This window comes from Onychomys torridus, chromosome 4 (genome assembly GCF_903995425.1).
Source record: "Onychomys torridus chromosome 4, mOncTor1.1, whole genome shotgun sequence".
Classification (NCBI taxonomy): Eukaryota; Metazoa; Chordata; class Mammalia; order Rodentia; family Cricetidae; genus Onychomys; species Onychomys torridus.
Genome location: NC_050446.1, coordinates 85,194,096 through 85,214,404, shown reverse-complemented (window position 1 = coordinate 85,214,404; position 20,309 = coordinate 85,194,096). Strand labels below are relative to the sequence as shown.

Here is a 20,309-nt window from a genome sequence, read left to right as displayed (position 1 = left end):
TGAGGAAAGCTTTGCCATCTCTCTTGAACCTGGTCTATATGAGTAATGTCTTTGCCAATTTACCATGGACCTTGCATGGCCTTGCTCATGCAAAAATGCGTTCACCCAGGACTTCACTCACTCACTGCTTCTTCCATTCCTTACCAGAACCCACCTCTGTGCTTCATGCTGGACATTTGTCTTGGCCTGAGCCTGCTGAGGTCATGTATACATACCTCTTCTCATCCGCTATGGATTCACTGCAATTGCCCCACTGTATCCAAAACCACTGTTACCTTATAGTCGTCTATAAGATAGTTGTACCAGGGAACTAATTGCTCAGGGTTCTGTTTGTTTTTGCTCAGCCTACTTGTCAGTTTATTTCTAGTCCCTGTGCTTCTCATTTGTGCTGATAGCCAACTTAAAACTGATTATGTAATGTGAATGGTCATGCAAGATGAATTCCCTACTGCTTAACCACAGGAGTTAAAGTTCCCGTGACATCAGAAAATGCAAGCCTGGGGAAGACCACACTGTTGTTACGAGGATCTAGACAAGTAATATATCTAATCTGCTTTGTTCTTTTTCTTAATTAGTTTTGTCTGTGTATGTTTATTCATGTCTCTACCAGCAGCAGTCTGAAGACTGAAGCAGGATATTCAGTGTTTTGAGGCTAGCTGGAGCAATACGGAAAGCTCTAGGCTAGCCTAACATACATAGAAACTGTCTCAAAAGAAAAAAAAATATTTACTTACTTCTGTTTGATATTCTAGGTTGATAGTAGAGTGAGATCTCTACCCATGATTGAAAACAAACTCCAAAATTAAAATTAAAAAAAAAAAAAAGCAGGGCAGTAGTAACACATGTCTTTAATCCCAGCACTCAGGAGGCAGAAGCAGGCAGATCTCTGTGAGTTTGAGGCCAACCTAGTCTACAGAGTGAGTTCCAGGACAGGCTCCAAGGCTACACAGAGAACCTCTACCTTTAAAAAAAAAAAAAAAAAAGCATGCAATCCTGGCTAGCCTAGAATTCACTGCATATAGAAAAGGCTGGCCTAGAACTCACAGAGATATGTCTGCCTCTGCCTCCTAGTCCTGGGACTGGGATGTGCTCTATCATGCCTAGTCCTCATAACAACCCTGTGGTATTCCCCAGTGTCAGAATTCCTAGCTACTCCCCAGCTACATGACCATGAATGCACTGTCCATCAGGCAGGCAGAATTCTTAGTCATCCTAGGGCCTTGCATCCTATATAATCTGTGTGCTGTGTGATCAAGTAATCTGTGTGTATGCATGGTGTCGCTACATAAGCCCATATGTGCATGCTCGGAGGACCCATAAAAGCAGGTTCCACCTGTTCTCCTGCCCCCTTTTCCCACACTGTTTGCTTCTAGTAGGCTTATTGCACACTTCTTTACCCTTCCCTAATAAAACTCTTATAGTGAGTTTTATTGTACCTCATGTTTTCTTTCACATGGTAAATAGCGTCACAAATAAATAACACCCAGTTTTGCATTTCTTGATGTCACAGCAATTTTAACTCCTATGGTTAGCAGTAGGAAGTTCGGCTTGCATGACCAAATCACATTACATCATACATAATCAATTTTAATATCCCAGGTGCAGGAACTGGCTTTTTGGAACCCATTCCCTGTGGTGGGATACCTTGCTCAGCCTTGATGCAGGGGGGAAGGTCTAGGCCCTGCCTCAACTTGGTATGCCAGACTTTGTTGACTACCCAAGGGAGGTCTTACTCCCTCTGAGGAATGTATGGGGGTAAATAGGGGGAGGGCAGGAGAAGAGGATGAAGTGGAGGGGGAACTAGGAATGGTATGTAAAGTGAACAAAAATATTTTAAATAAAAAATAAATAAACATGAAATTTAGATCAACAGTTGTAAAGCCTGCATGGGACTGGACTAGGCTCTCTGCATGGTGAGACACTTGTGTAGCTTGATCTGCTTAAAGGGCCCCCTGGCAGTAGGATCAGAATCCATCCCTGGTGCGTGAGCAGGCTTTTTGAAGCCTACTACCTATGATGGGACACCTTGCACAGCCTTGAGGCAGGGGGAGGGGCTTGGACCTGCCTCTCCTAAATGTACCTTCCTATGGGAGACCTTACCTTTATGTAGGGGGCAATGGGGGGGTTGGGAGGGGGAGGCTGGAGAGGCAAGAGGAGAGAAGAGGGGGATCTTTGATTGGTATGTAAAATGAATAAAAATTATTAATAAAATAAACAAATAAAAATACGGTATAATTTACATACATCAAAAATCCATAAACTAAGTACAGTATTACTATTTTTGTAGTATATAAGAACTTGTAAAAACACTCCTTCATTAAAGAAAGAATACACTATATCTATCACTTTGTCTGACTGCCAGAAGCAATGACAGTTTTAATTTTTCAAATTAGAGTTTTATTTAATTAATAAGTTTAGTAGGTATTTATAAGTAGTAAATTTCATCCTTCCTCTCTGCCTGGCACACTAAATTATTCTGGAAGGTTTCTTTCTAATTAAATTTAAAAAGTAAGAATATGGATTCACTTGAGAGCTCCAATAAATAAGCCATGCATGAAATGAATGTATCTTGCTGAGAATGGACTTTTAATACACAGCCCAATTCAATATTGAGTTCAATGAAAATGCCATCTTGTCTAGATTCAGTATCTGTTCCTGAACCTTGTTACTTTGAAACTTCAATTGTTAAAGACGACCTTTATTTTATTTAGATTTTCTGTTAATGTCTCTTGTTCAAGGCATGCTAATAAGGACATTAAGAGCCAATTTCACACAGTTCAACTGTAAGCCTTGACTGAGACTAATGTCAATTAAAATGTGATTGAACATTCTGTGTTATTGTCCATATTAAAAATGTAAAGTGCTCTGGGCCAGAAGTCATGGCATGTTATCATTGCTTAATTAAAACTGTGCCTCATTCATATTCTCTCTCTTTCTCTCTCTGTCTGTCTCTCTCTCTCTCATTTCTTTCCATCCAACTTCCCTTGTAAGTCTTAGATCCCTCTGTTGGTAAGAGTGGTTGTAATCTGTTATTGTAAAAGCTGAACCAGTGGAGGGAAAACCTCATTTGTTTTTTAATCAATGAAGCCTGGTGATGTTGCCTCTTTTAGCCATTACTACTCTTTTAAGATTGTGCAAGAAATCAGTACGTAGTATTTATGGGATGTCCAGGAATGGCAAAGAGAACCTTCAGGCACCAGCCAGGCTTGCATAGTGAAGAGCACTAACCCTTCCTGGTTCTACAATTATAGACACAGGCTTATATTGCCCCTGTATTCAAATCTGAGTAACCATAACTTTCATTATCTTCTTGAAAATTTTAGGAGATGATTAATTATCTCCTAAATAAAATTAATAATACATAAAAATTAATTTTATACATTTTAAATGAAATTAAAATGTAATGTAAAGTAACTGGATATGGTATTTAATAGCTAATATATATTCTGATTTTTAATTATAAAATTGTCATAATAAAAAAAATCTCAAAATGTCTCCCTTTCCCATTCTTTGGTACTGAAGTCAAGAAAAGAATGAAATCACATTGAAAGACCTGACATTGCTTCACCAACCCAAACTTTTCTTAAAATTGAATTTTGCTAATTACACTGTAAATTTTCCTCATTATAACTCTTACAGTTATATTTGTGAAGACCAGTGTCTTCTTCTGCTAGATATGATGATCTCTGAGGTTACAGTGCCTTGACCAAAATACAAGAACAGAAAATAGATGGATACTTGTACAGGTAGTACATTAAACATTTAGGAATGTACAGTTGAGCTCTTAGCTAGAGTCACAATATCCCCAAAGGTGTAAAGTGCAGGCACAGTCTCTCACATACTTTTATGCAGAAAAATCACATAATTGAGGCATTTCTTTACTTTTCCCATTGGGTCTCTTTCAGCTTGTGCATAATCAAGCACACACGAGAACCATCTCTGACCTCTTGTCTCACCTTTCCATTAGGATGGCCTTGTACTTTATCTCTTTGTTTCCACCACTTCTCTTGGCTATTGGAAGAATAGTGTCAGGTTTTGATTATCATTAGTAGATGAAAATTTAAAGTTTTGAGGTAATTTTGAATAAGTATAAAAAAGACAAAAGCATTTAGCTCTCTAATCTTGACTTCCTCTCCCAGCATCATTTCAGTGTACCATGCTAACAAAAACATCATCAATTTCAGTGTTAAAATTCACCTGTCCTTAGGCATGCATATAGACAGCATTATACAAAGACCAGAAAGGAGGATAATAGAAATGCAAATTCCAATATTTATTTAATAACAACTTAATCACTTTAAACAATTTAATTATATGACAAAATATACCAATCTGAAGAAAAACAATGTGGTGTGTTTGTGACAGAGAATTATTATTACTGTATTATTATTATTGTCATTATTATTGTTGTTATATTTTATAGCCACAGTCTTTCTTGAGTTTTGGAAAAGAAGAAGAAGTATACTGACCTATGCTTGGGATCTTATTGAATGGGAAGAAGAGGAGGTAAGATATCAGGAAGGCAAGCATTAAGGAATCTGGAAATCATAAAGCTTAGAGCTCCTCAATGCACAGATCAGGGGCAGATTCATATCATTACAACACACTGAAAAGAGTCCTCACTTCATGAAGGTAACAGGGGTCAAGGATGAAGCATATATTGCTAAAACCATTTATATAATGTTTTCTTAGAGTGGATGCATAGAAAATTGTGTTAATTAAAATACACCCAGGGTTTTATTTGAAATTTAAGCAGCATTGTTCTTTAAAAGGTTGTATCTTTCAGCAAATGACACAAAAGCAGGCTAAGTTTAAAAGTTTGTATTAATTCTTGGAAATTTCTTTTTTTTTTAATTTGTGTTCTTGCTATTTAAGTAACCTTAGTTTCTCTCATAGGAAACACTTCGCCCCCAGTTTGAAGCAAAATATTACAGAATGGAGGTGATAAACCCCATCACAGGGAAACCTGAGCCTCACCAGCCTTCATCTGACAAAGTCACACGTCTTCTTGTGTCTGTCTCAGGAATTTTCTTCATGGTAAAATATAGTCTTCAGTATGAGAATGTTGTGGGATTCCAGGTTTAGAAGGATAGTCTGGCATACCAACTCATTTTTGTACTCCTAAGAATGCAAAAGAAAATTACTCTTTTCTGTATCACACACACACACACACACACACACACACACACACACACACACATATACACACACACACACATGCGTGTGACACCTATAATTGGAAACCACAGCTAGTTTGTGACATTTTCTTAGAGCATCTCAGCATCTCTTTAAATAAATACTAATTGGAAGAACAGCTAATATATAGTAGAAATTCTGAGAATTAGTCTCTACAAGCGAAATGTCTCCTTAAAACCAAGCACTCCATTTGAAAGAGGAGCTTGGGACAGAATTTTGCACTTTAATATGATAACTATTTCCTATACTAACACAGCTTGAATACTTCTTATTTCTGTTTTGATTTTGTTTATTCCCTAATTATTTATTTTATTTACATATAGCCTTTGGGTGCTGGGGATTGAATTGAGGGCTTTACAGATGCTGTAGCAATGAGTTACTGTTTATTCATTTAATGGAACAGATAAAGTGTGTGCTTATCACATGGAGCATGGTGTTTTAAAGTATACTTGCAAATGTGATGCTTCAGTCTGGCTGACTGAAAGTCCACCACCTCACAGCACTTGTGTGTCTGAGCTCACATCTCGCATTGCTTTTTAAGTCTTCCTTAAGGTAGACAACCTAATTTATGTATTTTTTCCCCAGAAAGACAAATACTTTCAACGTGTGGAGTATTAATGTATGGTTGGCTTGTCCTTTTTACTGACACCAAAGACAAGGTGTCCTCTCTGCTCTCCTACTCTGCAGATCTCCTTGGTCATCACAGCTGTGTTTGCAGTTGTTGTGTACCGCCTGGTTGTCATGGAACAGTTTGCATCATTCAAGTGGAATTTCATCAAGCAGCACTGGCAGTTCGCTACATCTGCTGCTGCTGTCTGTATCAATTTCGTAATCATCATGCTGCTGAATCTTGTAAGTGTTTATGGCATCATTTTCAATAGTCACAAAGATTGTGAGAAAAGACTACATTTCCTCAGTGTTGAAATGCATGTGTGTGTGTGCACTTACATATATATTTCTGTTACAAACAGCTCATTTTAACAAGAAGTATTTGATACACCTTGGTTTATTCACTGATTTTGTTTGTTTGTTTGTTTTTGAGACAGGGTCTCATTACATAGCACTGGCTGTCTTGACTCACTGTGTAGACTAGGCTGAACTAAAACTTACAGATCTCCACCTGCCTATGCCTCCTGAGTGCTGGAATTAAAGGCATGTGGCACTATGCCGAGACTGCAATGGATTTTTTAAAAATCAAAACCAATGCCAATTGTATTGTCTTCCTTGCCCAGTGCCATTTTAGCCCTGGCTATTTGTGGCCTCAGTTTCACCATTTGGCATATGCTAGAGAAAGGGCTATGCACTTTTGGAACAAATGAGGTATTGTTTGTATTAGAAAAATCAAACTTAAATTCAGCCCTCTAGTAAAAGAATTTATTGGAAAGATACAAGAAAATCTACCTCAGAGTGAAGCCCCAGAATCACCCTTTCACTTTCTTTATAGATAATTCATTCTTTCTCTTTGCCTCTCTCTGTGTGTTTGTGTTTGAGAGAGGCACTATCACAATTTTTAAAGTGTGGGTTATGATAGGAAGCAAGTTAAGTCCTAATGAATATGTGTTGTTGAAATGAGCATGGCTGAGTCAAGCACTTCAATGCTTCAGACCCATCAGAAATAGCAAAGCCTCCTTGTTGCTATGCTCAGGGAAATGGAAAAGCTTTCTCTCCTGGTCCAAATACAAATGTCCATAGTGTGTGCAAAAATGACTACCAAAGCTTTCTCCTCAAAGCTGTTTAGAGCCTGAAGAGTGCTATCCTACAAAGGATCTCCTGCTGGCATCAGATAAACCTGCCTCCCTGTTCAACTGTATGTAATAAACATGCTGAGCTTTCAGGATGCTGTAGCTTGGCCATCTAAGAGCCCATTCTGACTGATCAGTGCTTCTTCCCAAGTAACTGTATGTTTGCCTTCTCTTCAGCCCCTTTGCACCCATGGAGGTCAATCCTTGCTGGATGTAGGAGTTTATCTTCTTTGGCTCTACATGATCAGTCTGTCAGGTTACTGTGTGATAATGTTTAAAATGAACACCTTTGTTTCAAAAATCACATGTGTGTGTGTTGACTCATAATTGAATGTCTCTATGAAATAGCCTCATGATGCTTGGGCTAGCTCTTAAGAGCTGTTGTCAATAAAAAGCAACTTTATCTGAACATATAAGACATGACAAATTAAAGATAGTATATGTTACATAGAAATGATATAAAATTTGGATTCTGTTTTTTCTAGAATATGTGTACACTTATGTACACATCCCATTCTAAGCCACATTTATCCTCAGCTAAGTTCCTTACAAAAGGTTCTTTTATTTCTTAATCTGACTAAACCAAACTTTGGCTAAGTTCCCACAGATACACCAGACTCTAGTTTCACTGTTCTAATTGTTGTCATTAATCCCCTAAACTGGGCTTTATTTTGCTACCCATCTCTATCTTGAGTTGCCACCATTGGCTTGAATCACACCTGACTCTTGCAGTTTTTGCTATCTCCATAAACTTCAGATGCAGACACTGGGAAGATGGGTAAAGCTGTTGCCATACAAACATGTACCTGAATTTGAATCTCCAGGACCCGTATAAAGTTGAGCATGCTAGTGTGTATCTATAAGTGCAGTGCTCCTACAGGGAGATATGAGACGGAGACAGAAAACTCCCAGGAAGTTCCCGGGTCAGTCAGCAGGCCACACACTGCAACCAACACCAAGAGACCATATCTCAAAGTGGAAGCTGAACAGAGGCACAGACCTCCATGTGCAAACTATGGCATGGACAAGCCCACACATCCAAATACAAACATATGAAAGACAACACACACACACACACACACACACACACACACACACACACACACACACACACAAATAAAAAAAACTGTAAAAAATATTTTAAAGAAAAATAGTTCAGAGACAACTTTTTCTCACTAAGTGTCTATTTTGGGTAGAGGCTAACATAATTTTTATTTACAAAAAGAGGAAAGTAAAGTGGATAAAATTAATGTCTCCCTGTGAAGAACTTAGAAGGTAGCTAGGACAGTCCTAATCTAGACATCAAGTTAGTCTCTGACAACCTTACAGTCTCACCACCTCTTCTCAGTGAATCTGGAGCCAAAGTCTTTTTTGATCCTGAAAACCAAATACCCAGAGCTAGTAGAACTCAGGCTCAACCAGCTTTCTACTTTCATGTATCTTTGTTTCTTGGGCATTTTTACATTAAAACTGCAATTCAGAGATTATTAGATTATAGATTCTTCTTCTCCCTTACAAGTAACCATTCAGAAGAATTGTAAATTGGTTTAGCATAAGCAAAGAAAGTATAGAGCCAACTCAACCAAAGTGAACATAGTTACATTCTTCAGATTCAGTCAGTATAAGTTAATAATGCTCTTCAGAAATTACATATTTGCTTCCTATCCAGACTGTTAAGGCACTTCACAAATTATTATACACTCTTTCCAATTCACCTGAACATACAGGATTAATTTAAGATCTTAATACAAATAAGGACACAATAGAATGTCAAATATTATATTATGAAAATGTTCATCTGATATCCAAATGCTACTACCTCTTATTATTTTCAGGTCAAATTCAATACGCAGCTTTAAAATGTGCTTATAAAGGACTGAGCCTAAGTAAAGACATTCTATTAGTCTAATGTGCTTTTCAACTCTAATCCGAATGCATTAATTTATGAAATGTAGGCATGGAAAAATACTTCAAATCATTAAGCATTTGTCTTTAAATCAGGAGACTTCTAGGCTCTTTAGGAAATATAAGGTATTCCACAAACCATATGCTGTTCAGGTGCATTTTTTTCTTTTTTATTCTATTTCTGATCACTTGTTGTGAATTTTGTTTCTGAATCTCTATTAACCACACTTTGCCCAGCATTCTCCTATCTGATTTTTTAGTTTAGCAATAGGCATCTAAGAACTCAGTCTTCCTGTGAATTTCTCAGACCTTCTCCTCTCACTGGCTACATAGAAGTTGAAAGGATCTGTGTAAATTACATATTTGAAGGTTTTCTTTTTTACCTGAGATTGTTTAATGATTTTCACTCCTTCCAATGTAAATTATAGACTTGTGAGCTCAATGAAGGAGACTTCTTTTTTTAAGCCTGTTTTTCCTTTCTTTTGTCTACAGCCACTCCTTCCTCTGTCCTTCCCAGTCTCCCTCCCTCCCTCTCTTGTCTACTTTCTAGCATAAAAAACCACTTTCTCTCCTCCTGCGTTTTGCTAATTCACACCCCCAGTTTCTTGATTCACAGAGCTTTCTCTGTCTGGAATGTTCTGTTTTCCTTTAGTATCCTTGGAGAATATCTCTTCATCACTGAAAATAATAGTTAAGGATCACTTCCTCCATAAAGCTTTTTCTGGGTCCCATATGTAGAATAGAATTATTTCTTTGTTTTATTCTTGAGGTTCTTGAACTGCCTGTTGTTCCTATCCATGGGATCACTAGAGGAATTAAGCAATATCTTTGTGAACATTGTTCTGTTGTTTGCCTTAATACTTTTCTCCCACTATTAAAGTGTTGAGTTCCTTTAGCTAAGGCCATAGCTTCCTATTCTTGTTGCTGTTTGTTAGTATATTTTAATCTAGATCCCCAGGTCTTTTTTAAATACTGGTATAGTATTTAAAATATATCCTTTGAGCAAATTGTAGGGATTTTACTTTCCAAATGTTCTAATAGCCTACATATTATGTGACCAAGTTCATTTTTGTTACTAGAATTATATTCTTAGTGTCTTTCAAGTTTGCAGCATATATTTTAATTTAAACTAAACCAAAGTCTTTACTTCCCCAACACATGCATATTTTGAAAAAAGTATATCATGATATCTCTAAATAAATATTTAACTGAGGAGAAAAATATGTTCTACTATAATCAAAATTTAAATACAATTCCATTATACTAATCACGAAAGTAATTTTAAAAGTGTGTCCCATTCAAACGGTGTATCAAATTGCTTACTGAAAACCCTTTGTGTAGTTAGAAAAACTGTATTAAAAACAAAACATTCTAAAATTCTTTGTTGATTCTTATCAAGTCAGCCCCTAAATCACTAATTTGTGAGATCTAAAATAATACTGATACACAGCCAAGATGAGAAACTGCATCTTCAAAAAATAAATCACAAATAATTCAAACATATTTAAAACTTCAATTTCTTGTTTTAACATCTATTTGCCAAACATATATTGTAAAATCTGGAAGGACAGAATTTGAAGAAATGGTTGCTTCCTAGATCTGCTGCTTTTCTGACTTTGTTACTCTATTCATGTGGTTTTCCATACCATAGCTCCTATTACATGTAGAAATGTTCCCAAAAGTACTGTGATGAAAAGAAAAATATGAAATTGTTCCAAAAACATACTCCTGCTACTTGACAGTTAAACCTTAACTTATTTTTCATATTATAGTAAAATAACAGCTGCTTGCCATTGTAATTAAAGAATGATTTTTCAACAAAAATACAAAAGAAAAGAAAGAGAAAAGGGAATGAAGGAAGGGAGGGAAGAAGGAAAGAAAGGAGGAAGGAAGAAGTAAGAGAGAGGGAGAGGGAGGGAGGGAGGGAGGGAGGGAGAAAGAGAGAGAGAGAGAGAGAGAGAGAGAGAGAGAGAGATCTGAGCAGTTGCAGGCCTGTGCTTTGAAACTTCTAGGAGTAAGCCACCCAAACCTTTACTACAAAGTCAGTCAAAGAATGACCTCCTTTGAGTACTTTTGTGATCATAAAATGTGCTTAGTATACACAGTATATAATGCCGGGATAGGGGCCTCTAATATGCTAGCTAATGCAAATCATCCACATTAGTTCTGTAGTCCTCTCCATTTTGGACTTCCATCTGTACAGACCAGAGCACATATTCCTACGTTTCTTTCAAGGATCCACTCACTGCAACAAAAACCTGAAATATACATTTGTCTTTCCTGAATGGCTAGGTATCTCGTCACAATTATGTCAAATAGGTTACTATAGAATAGAATAGGCCAAAGATTTTGGCCACACCTCTTAACTAGGAAAGTAATTCATGCCAAATGATTCATTTAGTAAAAGGCTTGACTTTTTAAAAGAGCAATGTGCTTATTTGATTTGTTCATGTCCATGCTCATGATTTCCAGGAATCTAGAAGGTACAGATACTAGAAGATAAGTCTCTTAGACCCTGCAAGTCTGTTTAGAATTCATTTTCACAATGGACGCTGGACAGCCCTGTTCTGATGCAGAGACAATACACACTAAAAAAAATACAAAACTCCCTGATATGCCTTTCCTGCATTTGCTGCTCTTTTCTTCTCAGTTTATTTTTATATAATACACCAACAAAGCATTAGTGGAAAGCTGATTCTGTCTAAGCTCACAATGAATTCTAAAATGATTGTCATGTCAAAAAATGCCCTAGAAACCTGTTTCCCTCCAGGATCACTCTGGTTTATCAATTACTAATTTGCTCTGCTATTTCTGCTACTACTGTCCTAAGTCTGTGCCATTGTGATGGGACTATCAATGTGAGGTGCACTCTTGTCCATTTTCCCAAGGTATTTACTCAGTCTACATTTTTTCTTGACACTCTTCCTTGCTTCTAAAGGAAGTACCATGTTCTTCAAGAGGCTTTCCTACTGTAAAGTAGTATTTTTAACCTGTTTGTTTTTGTTTTTCAAGACAGGGTTTCTCTGTGTAGCCCTGCCTGTCCTAGAACCCATTCTGTATACCCAGCTGGTCTTGAACTCACAGACATCTGCTTGTCTCTGTCTCCCCAGTGCTGGGATTAAAGGCATGCATCTCTACCACCTGGCTTTACCTCTTAACATGCGTATTGGTCATTTGTGCCTTCCTGCTTGCAGTTAACTTCCATAAGAATATAGACTATGTCTGCACAGCTATCAATTTTTTTATTTTCCCAAACACTATCTAACATATTATAAATCATTGGTGAATATGTAATAAAATAACTGTATATGAACAAGAGAAATTCTGCTTACTGTATGGTAACAGTGGGCAATTTCAGAAGCTTCCCAATGTGGTATCCTATGTAGCGTACTATGTAGGGGTTAGAACCAGAAGGATTGTCTGTGGTATTACTCATTTTGTTTTGTTTTGTTTTGTTTTTTGAGACAGGGTTTCTCTGTGTAGCTTTGCGCCTTTCTGGAACTCGCTTTGGAGACCAGTCTGGCCTCGAACTCACATAGATCCTCTTGGCTCTGCCTCCCGAATGCTAGGATTACAGGCATGTACCACCACCTCCCAGCAATCTTACTCATTTTTAACACCCCCAATTATACACCCATTTCACTTCACATAGTCAAATTCACGCACAGACAACCTGCTCTTTCTATACAGTTGCTGCCATACACTATTACCATACATCTGAATATGTTTAAGTCATGGGTTCTTCCTGCCTTTATTGTTGGATTTAACAACTCGTTTTGTGGACTGACTGTGGAGTATAGCATGTGTGTGGTATCAACTAGCTGTGTCATTTGGGTCTAGACTATTCAGGTTGTGAATTACCCTGGGTAAGTTTCTAACAACAATTTATAACTATCCTCCAAGTGTTATTGTCATCCCTAGAGATATTTCATCATAGACTTATAGATGGGTTATATGTGTTAAAAGGTGCTCATAGAAGAATATTCTTACTATACTTCTTAGTATTTTATTCTATCAGACCACATGCCAAGTATTCTCAGTTGCAGTCCCCTGTTCTGTCAAATGGGGTTGTTATACTTGACAAAACTGTTGTTGTGTAATTACTACATGGAAAGTGCTGGTACGAGTGAAATACTGCAAATGGCAACTATTTAAACAGCATTAGTTTCAAGATGCATGAGAACATTCTGCTCAGGGCTGACAGACAATAGCTGGTCAAATGTTGTTTGTAAGCTGATAAAGTTCATTCTGTTAAAATCCTTGGAGAATCTGTTACTGTCATGTGACTGTATAATGGGGCCATGGGAAAGGGCATGGTGCATAGTGGGGCATAGAAAAGGGCATGGTACACTGTGGGGCATAGAAAAGGGCATGGTGCACTGTGGGGCATAAAAAAGGGCATGGTGCATTGTGGGACATAGAAAAGGGCATGGTACATTGAAAACAGCATGTCCTTACAAAATAAAAGTAATCTTGTTTAAAATTTGAAAATGTTAGCTCATGAGTAGAAGTAAAATAAAAATCAAAATAAGTCCAAACAAAATGCTGCTCTAGAGAGAGAAGAGTATTTACTTAATCTGTTTCAAGATAGTCTTGATCTTAAAAAGAGGTAGATTTGGATGATGGCTAAGATGAAATAGTTATAGTTTTATTGAAAGAGCTGGCAGAGAATACAGACAATTCTTTACGTATTCAGATACATTCCTTAAATTTTTAATACTTTAGGTATGACTATTGTTTTGTTGTGTTCTAATTTACATTATGTTTATATACAGGTGTCTGGATGTGCATATGGCACATGCGTATGGGTACCTGATCAGGCCAGTAGAGGGCATCAGATCTCCTAAGGCTCAAGTGGCAGACTCTAACATGAACCTTAAATGGTCTTATTAATAGAAAAAACTTGGGAGCCAGGTATTGGGGTGAATTCTGAAAGATCAGAGAAGCAGAACAAGCCACAGCCAACCTCACCTCAACAACTCCTTATCCAATCCTGTTTCCACAAATCCTCAGACCAAAAGCTTCTGAGGCCTCACCAGAATGTATCTCAGCTGAACTGTTGCTAAAAGCCTAAAAGCTTAAAAGCCTCTAGTTTCTGGTTCTCATGTCTTATATACCTTTCTGCTTCCTCCTGTCACTTCCTGGGATTAAAAGTGTGTGTCTTTCCCAAGCAAGACATGAGATTGCAAGTGCTAAGATTAAAGATGTGTGTCACCATGCCTGGCTCTGTTTCCAGTGTGACCTTGAACTCACAGAGATCCAGATGAATCTCTGCCTCTGGAATGCTAGGATTAAGGGTGTGTGCCACCACTATTTGGCCTCTATGTCTAATCTAGTGGCTGTGTTGTTCCTTGACTCCAGATAAGTTTCATTAGAATATGCAGTATATTGGGGAACACAATATATCACCACATCAGACAGTTGTGAATCTCATCTCAGCCTTTAACTAACTGAATGATTTTTGTTTATTTTTGTCTTAGTTTAGGGAGTAGATATTCAATTAAAATAAAGATAGCAACAAAGAGTTGTTTTGAAGATAATAAGGTGTCTACATTTATACATACACATGTATTTCTGAACTCATTCACAGGTCAACTATTTTTTGTGTATATTTTGTATGTATAGAACACTACATAGTGTGTTAATAAATACTTCTACTTCTCTAAAAATGTATCCTCCTTGTAGATACACTTTAGGAACTTCTTTGAAGAACGTCAATTCTAGCACTATATAAAATAGAATAATATTTATCTGTATACTCCTTTGCAGGCTTATGAAAAAATTGCATACCTCCTCACTAACTTAGGTAAGTTCATTTTCCTTATTTTATTTGTAGTAAGTAAATGACTGTATATTAGTCTTTAGACATTGTGTATATTTTACCATTTTTATGTCTTCAGTTATGCAAGAATTTGCAAATAACCAGAGAGAAATGGGGCTAGAAATTAATCTACATTAGACAACACAAGTGGGCAAAGTGTATCATCTGAAACTATCCCTCGAGAAGAGGGGAAACTTATTTATCATTACTTGCGAAACTTTTTCCCCAGATTTCTCAGTTCTTTGCCCATCTCCATGTGTATGTGTGGAGGGGGTGAGTCACAAACATGCTTTGGCCTGTGTGTGGAGGTCAGTGGAAAACTTGAAGAAATTGATTCAATTCTCTCCTTCCACCAAGCAGAGCATAGGCCCTGTAGTTAGAATACATGGGTTAAAATCTGTGTTCTGCAACTTATTCTACTTAGTTACAAAGTAGAGACCAATAGCCTTGCTTCTTGAAACCTTAAATTCATTGCCTAAAATGAGGAATGTCTTCTTCCTTCCTTCCTTCCTTTCTTCCTTTCTTCCTTCCTTCCTTCCTTCCTTCATTATTTATTTGTTTGTTTGTTTGTTTATGTATTTATTTTTATTTATTTGTTCGGTTAGTGGGGGCAGGGGGTGGGAGAGTCAAGATATTGTTTCTCTGTGTGGCCCTGACTGTCCTGAAACTTGCTCTGAACCTAAGCTGGCTTGGAACTTAAGATCTGCCTGCCTCTGCTTCCTGAGTCCAGGGATTAAAGGCATGAGCCAACATCACCTGGTGAGGATAGTATTTTCTAAGAATGTCATTTAGTATTACTGTGATACATATGAGTTTTGACCCACAAACCCTTAAGAAAAAAAGGTAGTGGTTAGCCTCTAGAATGTCTACTTCCTGTTGGAGAATATTAAATTTCATTTCTGTTTGTTCCTTTTATCTCTACATTTTGATGTCTTTCTTGTAAAAGACTTATCTGAAGTGCTGGGTAAATAATGACTTTCATTCACTTCAAGTTTTGGATTACATTTGTTTTTGTTGTTGTTTGTGTGTGTGTGTGTGTGTGTGTGTGTGTGTGTGTGTGTGTGTGTGTGTGTGTGTATGTGTGTGTGTGTGTGTGTGTGTGTGTGAGAGAGAGAGAGAGAGAGAGAGAGATACAGTGACAGAGACAGAGACAGAGAGACAGAGAGAAGACTACTTTTAGAGTCAATTTTTTGCTTCTACAATGGAGGTTCCAGGAATTGAGCTCAGGTGTCTGGTTTGGCAGTAAACACAACACAGCAAAACAAAACTGAAGCATGTAGGACACCTGGTGTATGGATTGTTTACTGGTTACCAGCCCTATACAATGAAAAAGATTTCAATTCCATCTTTGCTTGAGAAGTTCCAACTGTTAGAATTTTAAATAGTATCTCAGATTTGACAATTTCCCTTCAGCGACATGTTTACCTGTTTGTCCCACCTTCCTGTCTGCTGACTTAGGAAAACAGGTATGGCTTTCAGAATATACAAGTGTATATAGTATCCCCCTAGGCTCCTCCATGCCATATCTTTATTGATTCTATTTTGCTATGGTACTTGTGATTCTCTAGCTTTCTATGGTCTGATAAACATGTCTCGGCATTATTTAAGGGGGTTGCCATTCTTCAACCACTATCTCCATGCTCAGACTTTGGTTTTAGCCTCTGGTAATCTAGTTAGTTATTTGACTCCAGTTAGTTTTCAGTTTCTAAGAAACAGATTTCTCCCGTCTGCTGGCTTCTCCTTTGACCTAGTCTCATTAGTTTTCATGCTCCTATATTAATACCGATTTGAAAACTTTGTTTTGGAGGATTCATAAAATATCCATCTGAATGTGTATATTGCAAATACTTAAAGACAGAAAGAAAAAGAAAAACAAAAAAAAAATGTGGAGAGAAGTTCATTTCTTGACACTTTGGTTGTGAGCACAGCCTTTAATGACTGAACAATCTCTCCAGCCCAAGGTTCATTTCTTAAACAGTTATATAGTAAGAGATTTGTTCTCCCCCACTACAAACCTTGACAATATAAATATTGTCATCAAGATGAACAAAAGCTATATTCCAAGATTCTGTCTTACCAATGCCTACAATTAGGAGGGGAACACTATAAAGTATTTTTGTTTGTTTGTTTCATTTTGTTTTGTTTTTTTTTGAGACAGGGTCTCAGTATGTAGCACTTTCTGCCTGAAACTGACTATGTAAATCAGTTTGGCCTCAAATTCATAAATATCCACCTGGCCTTGCCTCCTGGGGCTGGGATTAAAGGCATGTGCTACACTTGGCTCTTTTCTTCTTATTGTTATTTTTAGTGTAGTTTTTGAACTTGAAAAATTTGAGTAATGATTCCCATTTCATCATTGTGGATCAACTGCCCAACACACCGCAATGTATATATTAAGTGAGAATCATCTGTTTTGTTGCTCTTTTAGGGTTGGATAATAAAATACTTGAACTGAATTATCAAAAACTTTCTTACAAATTGTTTCAAAGCTCTCTCTGTCTCTGAAACCTATGTTGATTTTTTTTTTAAGATATTCTATCTTCAGAACATAGGAATTTACAAGAAGAATGGGGTAGGGTGGCTATAATTAATAGGAAAAAGAATAGCTGTTTTTTTTTTCTAAGTAGCAGTAATGTCAAAGTTTTAGCTTAGTATTTGATTTTTCATATATGAAAGCCCAGTGATGGCATAGTGTCTGGTGGATCCATAGTTCTTAATTAATAATGATGGGCTAGCTGGGCAGTGGTGGTGCATGCCTTTAATCCCAGCACTCGGGAAGCAGAGGCAGGCGGATCTCTGTGAGTTTGAGGCCAACCTGGTCTAGAGAGCGAGATCTAGGACAGGCACCAAAACTGCATAGTGAAACCCTGTCTGGAAAAACCAAAAAATAAAATAAAATAATAATGGGTAATACTGATTTGTTTTTGGTTTTGTTTGTTTATTTTTATTATTATATTTGTGTTTTAATTTTATATATCAGCCATGGGTGATTTGCCCAATTAAATCTTAGCAATTGAGACTTTCCGGTAATTCCAAATGCAGCCTATATGGAGCTTTTATTGATCCAAAGGGCTTTTTTCCACACCTGATTTTTCTCATAATGGCTTGTGTTATTTTGTTTTTACAAATAATGTATAACATTGTTTGCATCTATTTCTATTTTGTAGCCTATATATGTTCTCTTTTGCTTTTTCTCTGCAAGACTGAAAAACTTTTAAAGGTATAACACTGATTTTTTTTGTTGTTGTTCACCTCATGTAAATCAATAATCTGTGTTTCTTATAGAATATCCTCGAACAGAATCAGAATGGGAAAACAGCTTTGCCTTGAAAATGTTCCTTTTCCAATTTGTCAATCTGAACAGTTCTATCTTCTATATTGCATTTTTTCTGGGAAGGTGAGTTAACTTTACACATCCTGCCATTGCCAGGAAGAAAACAAAATGCAAACATCTTCATTACCAGTTAGGAAACAGAAGTTCTTAAACTCTGTCTTAGAATATAGTGTAACAGATTTTACATATGTTCTTACTCAGTAACCTCTGAAAGCTACTACCACTTAAATTTTGTTTGTGTGTGTGTGTGCACACACACACACAAGAGAGAGAGAGAGAGAGAGAGAGAGAGAGAGAGAGAGAGAAACAGAGAGAGAGAAAACACCACCTGTAAGTCATCATCTAATTATCATTAATTCATTAATTATTACTTTGTTTAGAAGAAAATGATTTTATTTTATCCCTGAGTTATGATTTCTTGGTGTGTAAACCAGGATTTTGATTGTTTTTCCTCCTTTGATCTAAAATTTGAGAAACAAACATATAAAATTAAGGGTCCCAGTTTGCTATTTGATTAACCCTCCATCCACATGGTTCCAAGGGAACATACAGAAGCTAGAAACATTTTGAACAAAACCATTCAGTACATTATGATGATATTCATTAACCTGGCCCACACAATATTAAAATTCTTCATGGAAACAAGTATTAAATGTCATTGGATTGATGTATCTGCACTTTATCTACTCATTGGTACTGAGTTTATGCATCACTTTCTCCTTTTCAAGTCAGTTACTTTGATGTTGTTTAAGCATAGCAAATACCAACTCTATGGGACAAGCTGCAGCAGTGAACAATTATGTCTGCCCACACAAGCACTCTGTGTGATGCATCAGCGGGTGAACTTCACTTAATTGCTAATGAATTCACACACTTTTTACAGATTCGTAGGCCACCCAGGAAAATACAATAAACTTTTTGAGCGATGGAGACTGGAGGAAGTAAGTAACCCCATGAGAGTGGGTGTGTGGATGGGTATGGATACAGGCCAGTGACTGTGGGAGGTAATGGGCTGAGGAGGGAAGATTTCCAAGAGTGTTAGAGGCAAATTTTGGAAGAGAAGAGATTTTTGCGTTCAAAATGGAAGCAGCAACATTTATTTTAAAAAGGATGATGCTTTTACAATTAAACACCAATATTCTGGCCTCTTCCCTTATTGCTTTTTAAATCATAATTGCTTACTTGTTTGTTTTCTATTATAAGCTCCATGAATATAACCCTTGAAGTTTCCTCATCTTGGAAAAGTATTACCATCTATTGAATCAGTTTCCAAATGTAAATATGTTTCCCTGGATGAAATGAAAATTAAATCTAAAAAGTATGAAATAGTCATCTATAAATACATGTGCACATGTGCTGGAAGCTCATATTTCTTTATTGATTTACAATACATAATGACCCACGGAAACAAGATGAAGGGGTAGGTTCACTGCATCTCATGAGTTTTCACTGAAGTGAGAAAAAGTCCTTCAAAAAGTCAGCACTTTCTAGAGTGTATAGTCTCTTTGTCAGACTGACCAACACAAACATTTGTAAATGATGTAATTAGAGAAAGGATATCTCCCTTTGATTTTTGTTCCTTCAGTGGCAAATGAGCTGAGAAATACTATTTTTTGTCTATGGCTATGTTATATTTCCTTTTGTGTGTACTCTTCCTGTTCACTTTTATGATACTCTTTCTCTGCTCATTAATTCATAAATTAATACAAGTCGAATCTCATATTTCAAATTTGTTTCAGATTTTCTCAATTTGCTTCTCTTTTGGTTTCTCCTTAATATCTCATTTTAGAAAAATACTTATCATTTATCTAATGAAAATGACATTATTTTATTTTGTGCTTGTTGTTTGTTTACTTTTTGTTAGTTTGATTTGAAAAAAAAAAAAAAGTATCATGTAGCCCACAACGGCTTTGAACTAGTTATGTACCTGACAAAGACATTGAACTCCTGGTCTTCTTGCCTCGACCTCCTAAGTGATGAGATCATATGAGTGCACCATTATGCCTAGCTTAAATGACACTGTTCTTATTGGATTTGTTGATATTATACTACAAATTTTTTTCTCAATTCTAGGACCATAAAATAACTCATTTTTATTAATGTTATTTTATATTAGGTGATGTTTTACTAATCATAAACTTACTTTTGTGTAAAGAATAATCAAGTATTTCTACCAAATAGAAGCTGCATATTTAATAGCAAAAGGAGTCTCTAGATTTGTTGAAGCCTATGTTTGTAATTTTGTCTGTGTCTTGTCTATGTTCTCCTTATCAGGATTTTGTTCCTTCTCTCAATCAAAATTTTTGATTTT

At 36.7% G+C, this 20,309-nt stretch overlaps 1 protein-coding gene across 2 annotated transcripts in view; it reads left to right on the top strand.

Annotated features, from left to right (window-relative positions):
- Window positions 1-20,309, top strand: part of Ano3 (anoctamin 3) — a 247,920-nt gene that overhangs the window by 208,799 nt on the left and 18,812 nt on the right. For both annotated transcript variants that reach the window (XM_036184793.1, XM_036184794.1), the window contains 6 exons: window positions 4,424-4,506; window positions 4,897-5,037; window positions 5,884-6,048; window positions 14,613-14,649; window positions 17,950-18,061; window positions 18,882-18,939. In XM_036184793.1, coding sequence (XP_036040686.1) covers window positions 4,424-4,506; window positions 4,897-5,037; window positions 5,884-6,048; window positions 14,613-14,649; window positions 17,950-18,061; window positions 18,882-18,939 — 596 coding nt within the window. The remainder of the gene's footprint in view (window positions 1-4,423; window positions 4,507-4,896; window positions 5,038-5,883; window positions 6,049-14,612; window positions 14,650-17,949; window positions 18,062-18,881; window positions 18,940-20,309) is intronic.